Below are 8928 nucleotides of genomic sequence, written 5' to 3'. Positions count from 1 at the left end.
AACTAGCCAAGTATTTATTCTCTACTTAACTGCGCTTAAGTACAATTTCGAGATATTTGTAGTTTACTTGAGTATTTACATTTGAGGGAACTTTGTACTTTTACATTTCAAAGGAAATATTGTACTTTTTACTCCACTACATTTATCTGGGGCGACAGTGGATCAGGAGGTAGAGCAGTCGTCTGGTAATCCGTAGGTTCCCGGTTCGATTCCCGCTCCTCCCAGGCAGCGTGTCGAAGTGTCCTTGAGCAAGACGCTTAACCCCTAACTGCTCCCGATGAGCAGGTTGACACCTTGCATGGTCGCCTCCACCATCGGTGTGAGTGAATGGGTAAAAATGTGAGGAACAAATTGTAAAGCGTTTTGGATAAAAGCTGCTATATAAATGCACCATTTATCATCTGAACCCATCAGTTACTTTGAATAGAAAACGTGGGAAAAATGTATGGAAGATCATTTATAATAAATGTCAAACCTGCCAACTTCAAGAGCATGTAATCAGAGCAGCGCAACTTTAACACAACCTTGAGGCCAATGGAGGCTTGAAGCTCCCAAGCTCTGGAATACAAACCTCTATCGATGGCTGAAACGCAAAACCTCCTATCTGAAAAGTTTCTTTTTTTTAAGGATACCCAATACAATACACTGCTTTTGGAAAATATCTTGCAGACGGACTGAATAGGTGCAGTGAAATCAGAAAATCTGAAGTTTTGCAGATTTGCGTTTCAGCCATCGATATATATATATATAGTAATGTGCACTTCAACTTTTGATACTTAAGTACATTCAATATCAAATATTGATCTACCTTTACTTTTTTTTTTATACCAGGGTACTATTTTATCTTTTACTTTATTTCTACTTAAGTGAAGGAACTGTGTAAATGGTAAATTTATATAGTGCTTTTATCTCACATTCACACCGATGGTGGAGGCAACCATGCAAGGTGCCAACCTGCTCATCGGGAGCAATTAGGGGTCTTAAGTGTCTTGCTCAAGGACACTTCGACACACCGCTCGGGATGGGGTGGGAATCGAACCGGGATCCTTCCGACTACCAGACAACCACTCTACCTCCTGAGCTACTTCTGTGTACTTCTTCCACCACTGTTTTATACTAAGTGTGAGGAGAATAAAATACCAGGCGAGTAGACTGGATCATGACTTAAGACGAGATTAAAATATTAATGTTGCACCATTACGTCTTCAATTTGATGTAATTAGTCGTTTAACCCTTTCACTACCAAAGGGTTAACACATTCACTGAGACAATACAGAAGGTTAACCATTTCACAACCACACTACAGAAGGTTAACCCTTTCATTACAGACTGTTAACCGTCTGTAGTTGGTAGTGAAAAGGTTAAACACTTGTCCCGTAGTCCTTGGCATCCAATGGTCTGCGTTCTTTCACAGTTTTATACATGCCAACTAGTTGTCATGCAACAGCTAATGGGGATCCTAATAAACTCAATTATATGCCGAGAGAATTGACTGACATCAATTCAGCAGAAACACCCTTTATGCACTTACAGTAGTCAAAAAAAAAGAAAGAAGGAACTGACGCTCAAATTCAATTATATTAAGATAAAAAAAGCATACATACACTATATCCAATGAAATATATTTTACAACATGATAATTCCAGTCATCGTCTCTCCTCTCAGTCCTGTGCGGCTGCCAGCTGGGCGCGGTATTTGCCCGTCATCTCCTTGGGCAGCGGCGTGGTGCTGGGGCACGGCACCTGGCCCTCGACCTCACAGATGCACTCCTTCTCACAGTACTTCTTTGGACCAAAGTTGGCAGGATTGGCAGCTTCCCTTTTGGCCTCCGCCTGTAGGACTTCTCTGATGAGGCAGGAAGGGAGAAGTAGAGCGATCAGCACGTCACTTCACTGATCCAGGAATAGGATGTATGAACTAGTCACAGGAGAATAGGTCTAATATAGGAATAGGCCACAGCACTTCCACGTTACATTGAGCTCATGGAGGAGAGGACGGGGGGAGGAAATTAATGAATGTGGATGAGAGCCTTGACATTAAGTGGTTGTAGCTACGGCTGTGGGGGTGCTGGAGACATGATCCAATAGCCTTGGGATTGGTCTCTCCGTGTTCAGGAGACTCGGGCGTATTAAAGGGCTATTGGATCATGTCTCCAGCCCCCCCCACAGCTGTAGCTACAACCACTTAATGTCAAGGGTCTCATCCACATTCATTTGTTTTCAGCTCCCACTCTCCCATGATTTCAGAATAGCGGAAGTGTTGCGGTCTATAGGGAGCTCTCATAGGGATGAACTATTTCATTTGAATTAAGAAAAGGACTGTTCATTGTAATTATTCACATCAAGTGTAACATTTATATATGATAGGATTTTTGCCATATTGCCATCAGAGAGCAATACAAATTAAATCATATACATTCAGTTACACTGAACCAGACAAGCACCATGCTTGCACAGTATGCTCATGGCGAAGCAATGACGGACAAATCCTGAATATATAGAATAGAAGTACTTTATTAATCCAGAGGGAAATTCAGCACCACAGATCGCTCACAATAAACATTTAGGTAGTAAAAAAATAAGAATACACAGTCAAAGATATACATTCTCATATGTATATACATTCTAAAATATACAGTAAAATGTACAGGAAGATATACAAGGACTTATACAGTCCGGTGCAAAAATAAAATGCAGTGCAAAAGAAAAAAAGATCTTACTCTGATTTTCCAAGAAGTTTCTTGACATGTTGTGCGATTAGTTTATGGTCCTTCCCCTCCACGTCCATCAGCACCTGCTCTCCGTCATCTGCAGGAGAAGAGAGGCTCAAAACAAGGAACGCACTGAGGGCGGCTACGTGGCGTAGTGGGCAAGGCGCTCGCCACAAAATCTGGAGACGCTGGGCTCGCCTGTTCGAGCCCAGCGCTCCACATTTGCTTTCAGTTTAGCTGGTCGTCCGTACTAATACACATTGGCCGTATTAGGGGGTGGGAAACTGATGGGTGGGGATCGGGCGTTGTGGACAGCGACTCCTACAGGTCGGTTGGTGCGCCTGCTTCCTGCCAGTGGAATCAGGAAGTGTCGGGGGAAGCGTGAGCCTCCCACGCGTTACTCCTCACCACTGAGAGATCGAGCTGCGCAGGTGAAAAGATGCGACTGCTGTTACCTCAAGTACCGGAGGGGACTTGTGCTATGTATGACTTAGTCCACATTGCAGCCGGCTTGTGGGAGGCAAGAAACAGCGTTTGTGACAGGGGAGGGTTGAATTGGATGATACGTAATTGGGATGGGAGAAAAATATAGAAAAATGGGAGAAAAAGTGGATAAAAAAAAAAAAAAAAAACAAGGAACGCACTGATGTATCGCCAGACAATGTGTATTGATAATAATAATAATAATAATAATAATAATAATAATAATAATAATAATAATAATAATAATAATAATAATAATAATAATAATAATAATAATAATAGCTTCATTTTATATAGCGCCTTTCAAAAGACCCAAGGTCGCTTTACATAGGGGGGAGAATAACAAAAGTAACAAACATAGTGGACAGACGCAACATACAAAGTGAGAAATTAGGGGTTAAAGGCCAAGTTGAAGAGGGGGTTTTTTGAGCCGTTTTTTTTTAATGAGTCCAGAGTTGGGGCGTTGCGGAGTTCTGCGGGAAGGGAGTTCCAGAGGGTGGGAGCTGCCACACTGAAAGCTCTGTCCCCGAACGTCCGCAGTCTGGTTCGGGGGATGGAGAGCTGACCAGTGTCCGTGGATCGCAGGGACCGTGACTGAGTATTGGTCGATATGGCCTCTAAAAAGCATGGCTGCCTGTAACATAGCACCCATTGTTTTGTACATCGCAACGGAAGAGACAATGGTTGCCATGTGTCGATATGAGAAATATAAAGTCGTTTTCATTCCAATAAAAATGTTATGGTCAATATTTGTCTGATTGTAAAATGTGCAATTTGAACTTTATACAGGTCGTTTTGCTTAATGTGCATGCATTGCTAAGTAAACAAATGATTAACCCTGACAAGGACTTTTTGTTAAAGGGGAATGCCACTCATTTTAAGAATCCACACATGTTCTTCCTGTGCCCCAGGACCAGTACAGTATTTGGGAACATACCCCAATCTTTCCTAAAGCTAGAAACGAGAGAAATCTCTGACCGGTGATATCACTGGGGGATATAATAAAACCCAAATTAGTTTTTAATTCTGGGTCAGAACCTCCTTTGGGTGTAAGACAGAGCTCACATAAACATGTTATGGCATCCCTAGATCATACACATTAGTTACTCACCCAGGTAGAACTTGAGGAACGGTGATGGTGTCATGTTCTTGAACATCACTACTTGAACCCATGGGTTTTTGTACTGGATTTGCGGAATATTGAAGAACACAAACTTCCTGCAAACCAGAGAGGGAGAGATGCGGCATTATGAATGAATGAAAACGTTATTAACATTGCAGAATGGGTACAGTACAGTACAGCTCAATACATACAATTGTTAAGGGATGCAGACCAGAGAAAGACTTTCGTCTTGTTTACATCAGGGTCCCCCATTTTCAATTCATCATAACATATGACATACAGATAGACAGTACTGCTACATCTATACATTTATGACATACCAGATTTGCTAATACAGTACGGTTTGTGATACAAAGAGTCCAGAAAAGAGTATATACATTTGACGTAGAAACTGTACATTAGACAAAGGTAACAGTTTAGCCTGTTGTTGACTGACTTCATTATTATAAACAGTATATAACAAATCGACCCACACACCCATTCAAAATATCTTTGCAGATGATATCAAACTGGCTAGCTTACAGTAGCTAACACTGACCTTGCTCCATCGCTGAGCTCTCCACGCACGTTGTAATTTACTGACATAATCTTCACTCTGTTTTTAAAAACGATATCCCCTTTCTGGAGATATTCCAGGGTTCGTCTGATTGGAAACCTTCCTTTCATAGGCATTTTGAAGTCTTTATGTAGCTAGCTAGTAGCTACACGATAACATTTGGACTATGTTTATATAGACAGCACAGACAAGCTGGCGACAGCATTGGGCTCGTTTTGATGACGCATTTTCCAAGGTATTATGGTACTTGTAGTTCCCCTTTTTATTTTTTACTCTTAAAGTACTCTTAAACTAAATATAGTTTCAATAGATTTTAAGTATCTATATCCTTTTCACTTAAATGTTGTTAATGTTGAATAACAATTTGTTTGGTATGTTTTACTTTTCCCCCCACATTTGTTTTAATGAACTACTGAAAATGTCTACAGGCTTTGCCCTCATATGAGCCCCTGGGAGTCTGCTTCATACAGTAATAGATAAAAAAAAGTATAAAATAGAAAAAGTCAAAAGTACGTCAAATAAAGTGTTCAGTCAATATATACATATATATATATATATATACAATATACAATACAGAGTAAAAAGAGTAACAGTGAGGTACAATGCAGACATGGGATGAGGTACAAACTTAGGGTAAGGTGCAATGAGGTATGCATTGTAGTGCAAATCTCTTTACTACTAAATATAAAGTGTGTTAAAGTGAGTAAAGTGGGTGATAAGGTGAGTGTGTTTAAAGTGAGTGTGTGTACATGTGTGGATGTGTGTGCTGTGAGTGTAGATGATGGGTTGACCCTCCACAGCCACAGCCAATGAGGACCGGGGGGGGGGGTCCGTGCCTGGTCGCCATCATCCCTACATCACCGTCAGCTGAGAGGGGTTCCTGCCGCCCCCACAGAGGGTCTTCCAGCCCGGGGGGTCCCCACTCTACCTCATCCAGCCCGGGGGGGGGGGGGTCTCCTCTCTACCTCCTCCAGCCCGGGGGGGGGGGTCTCCTCTCTACCTCCTCCAGCCCGGGGGGGGGGGGGGTCTCCACTCTACCTCCTCCAGCCCGGGGGGGGGGGGGGGGGTCTCCTCTCTACCTCCTCCAGCCCGGGGGGGGGGGGGGGTCTCCACTCTACCTCCTCCAGCCCGGGGGGGGGGGGGGGGGGTCTCCACTCTACCTCCTCCAGCCCGGGGGGGGGGGGGGGGGGGGGGGTCTCCTCTCTACCTCCTCCAGCCCGGGGGGGGGGGGGGGGTCTCCTCTCTACCTCCTCCAGCCCGGGGGGGGGGGGGGGTCTCCTCTCTACCTCCTCCAGCCCGGGGGGGGGGGGGGGGGGGTCTCCACTCTACCTCCTCCAGCCCAGGGGGGGGTCTCCACTCTACCTCATCCAGCCCGGGGGGGGGGGGTCTCCACTCTACCTCATCCAGCCCGGGGGGGGGGGGGGGGGGTCTCCTCTCTACCTCCTCCAGCCCGGGGGGGGGGGGGGTCTCCACTCTACCTCCTCCAGCCCCGGGGGGGGGGGGGGGTCTCCACTCTACCTCCTCCAGCCCGGGGGGGGGGGTCTCCACTCTACCTCCTCCAGCCCGGGGGGGGGGGGGGGGGGGGTCTCCTCTCTACCTCCTCCAGCCCGGGGGGGGGGGGGGGGGTCTCCACTCTACCTCCTCCAGCCCGGGGGGGGGGGGGGGGGGTCTCCACTCTACCTCCTCCAGCCCGGGGGGGGCGGGGGGGTCTCCACTCTACCTCATCCAGCCCGGGGGGGGGGGGGGGGGGGGGGGGGGGGGGTCTCCTCTCTACCTCCTCCAGCCCGGGGGGGGGGGGGGGTCTCCTCTCTACCTCCTCCAGCCCGGGGGGGGGGGGGGTCTCCTCTCTACCTCATCCAGCCCGGGGGGGGGGGGGGGGGGGGGGGGTCTCCTCTCTACCTCCTCCAGCCCGGGGGGGGGGGGGGGTCTCCTCTCTACCTCCTCCAGCCCGGGGGGGGGGGGTCTCCACTCTACCTCCTCCAGCCCGGGGGGGGGGGGGTCTCCACTCTACCTCCTCCAGCCCGGGGGGGGGGGGGGTCTCCTCTCTACCTCCTCCAGCCCGGGGGGGGGGGGGGGGGGTCTCCTCTCTACCTCCTCCAGCCCGGGGGGGGGTCTCCTCTCTACCTCCTCCAGCCCGGGGGGGGGGGGGGGGTCTCCTCTCTACCTCCTCCAGCCCGGGGGGGGGGGGTCTCCTCTCTACCTCCTCCAGCCCGGGGGGGGGGGGGGGGGTCTCCTCTCTACCTCCTCCAGCCCAGGGGGGGGGGTCTCCACTCTACCTCCTCCAGCCTGGGGGGGGGGGGGGGGGGGGGGTCTCCACTCTACCTCCTCCAGCCCGGGGGGGTCTCTCCACTCTACCTCCTCCAGCCCGGGGGGGGGGGGGGGGGGTCTCCTCTCTAATCATGCTAACATTGACCAGACATGAAAAATGGCCACTAAGCTCATTCAGCACCTTCTTGAGATCACGTGTACAAAAAAATCTAAGCAAAGGAATAAAGGGCAGATGATTTACAGGGGTTTTTGGAGATACGGTACTGAATTTTGCCATCCGGACACATGCAATTTGAAATATGAATATAGAATATAGAATATCAGGCCTATAAATTACCTTATTATGGCCAAGTCACACATCTATGGAACAGGCCAAATCTCCTCTTTCCAATGGCAGAGGATTTCAATCTGGATTTAGCACTACCAGGCGCCCGACAGCCAGGGCAGCAAAAACCGTGAATGAAATACTCCCTAACAGGCGGCAGCGGAATTGCAAAGTTCCAAGGGCATGTTAAATCACACTTATAGTGCCGGGGAGAGGAAACTGAAGGCCCTCGTGTCTAATGAAAGATGAATTAACATCTTGCTGTGGCACCGTCTAGTCGGCGCATGTAAATCTTGTTGGCAATGCGTGGTGGGTGGGGGCGACAGCAGACCTAGCAGAGGTGCATGGTACTCTCTGTGAACATGCAAGGCTGGTGAAAACGGTCAAAGTTTCCATACCCATAGCAAAGTGGGGTGGGGATCAGACCGTCGGTTCCTAACCGGGTGGTTAATAATAACCCACGACTACGGGATCCTGATGACCCCCTGATGGTGGATCACTGGGATCGTGATCGACTGCATCTCCGGCCGGTCGGATCGCACAGGGCACCACCACCACCACCGCCTGGTCCATGAGATGTTGTTCTGCTGGGTTTGTTGGAGTTACAGGAGAGTTGCACAGCGACCAGGGGTCGGAACTTCAAGGCCCAGGGGTCTGTCGGAGACTGGGGGTAGATAGGACGTGGACCATTCTGCTGCAGACCCCCAGAGTGACGGGCAGCAGAGTGGTCCACGTCATGGTTACCCCCAGTCTCCAGACAGCGCGGTGCACCTCCCTGTGGTCCTACAGAACACTCCTGCAGCAGCCCTCATGTTGGACCGTGGACCTGGTGTTCGGGTCCCCGCCGGAGTTAGAACCGGGTTTAGGCCTTTATCGCCCTATCGGTGCAGAGAGGTGCACAAGCCGACTCGACAGGCTCTCACCGATGCCGGGGGACTGTCTCTGCAGTGGGAGACCGGGGGTGGGTGTACAGCCTTGAGCGGAAAAAGGGATCGTCCCCTAACTGTATGTGCCAGTGGCCATGTACTGTGGCTTGAGAGTGTGTCAGATGTTGTGTATATAGGGTCAGGATGGTCAGGCGGAACCGGGTGGTGACGTGACACCACCCCCCCCCCCCCCACCTCTACCAACCCTTGACCCAGACTGCCAGCAAGGCCGACACAGAGGCCTGGCCTCAGGCCCCCCTTGTGACCCAATGAGCCCCCGGACTGACTGACCTGCCGACCACACAGGATCCCCCGGCACCTCCGGGACTCTGTGTCGGACACTTCGGGTGCTCCAGACAGCTAACCTGTTGGGTGGGGGCTATGTGCCGTGGTTTGCGGGTGCTCGTGGAGAGACTCGTAACCCCATGAGCCTTTGTGTGTTTTGTTCAGATTCAGTTTTATTGTTGCATCTCGTCACATTCACAGACAAAAAGAGCTAAATTCTTGGGTCTCGCCCCCTCGACCTACAGCAGTCAA

At 49.6% G+C, this 8928-nt stretch overlaps 1 protein-coding gene across 1 annotated transcript; it reads right to left on the bottom strand.

Annotated features, from left to right (window-relative positions):
• Positions 1–1502: 1502 nt before the first annotated feature.
• Positions 1503–5072, bottom strand: mrps25 (mitochondrial ribosomal protein S25). Its single transcript, XM_084332794.1, has 4 exons — positions 4855–5072; positions 4305–4411; positions 2720–2807; positions 1503–1845 (listed from the first exon to the last, which is right to left on the bottom strand). Exons 1-4 carry the CDS (start codon positions 4986–4988, stop codon positions 1662–1664), a joined length of 513 nt encoding a protein of 170 aa, XP_084188920.1. The 5' UTR covers positions 4989–5072; the 3' UTR covers positions 1503–1661.
• Between the last annotated feature and the right edge of the window lie 3856 nt (positions 5073–8928).

This window comes from Notolepis coatsorum, assembly GCF_963971535.1.
Source record: "Notolepis coatsorum genome assembly, chromosome: 17".
Taxonomy (NCBI): domain Eukaryota; kingdom Metazoa; phylum Chordata; class Actinopteri; order Aulopiformes; family Paralepididae; genus Notolepis; species Notolepis coatsorum.
The sequence above is the reverse complement of the archived record's forward strand: the minus strand, read 5'-3'. Positions and strand labels throughout refer to the sequence as shown.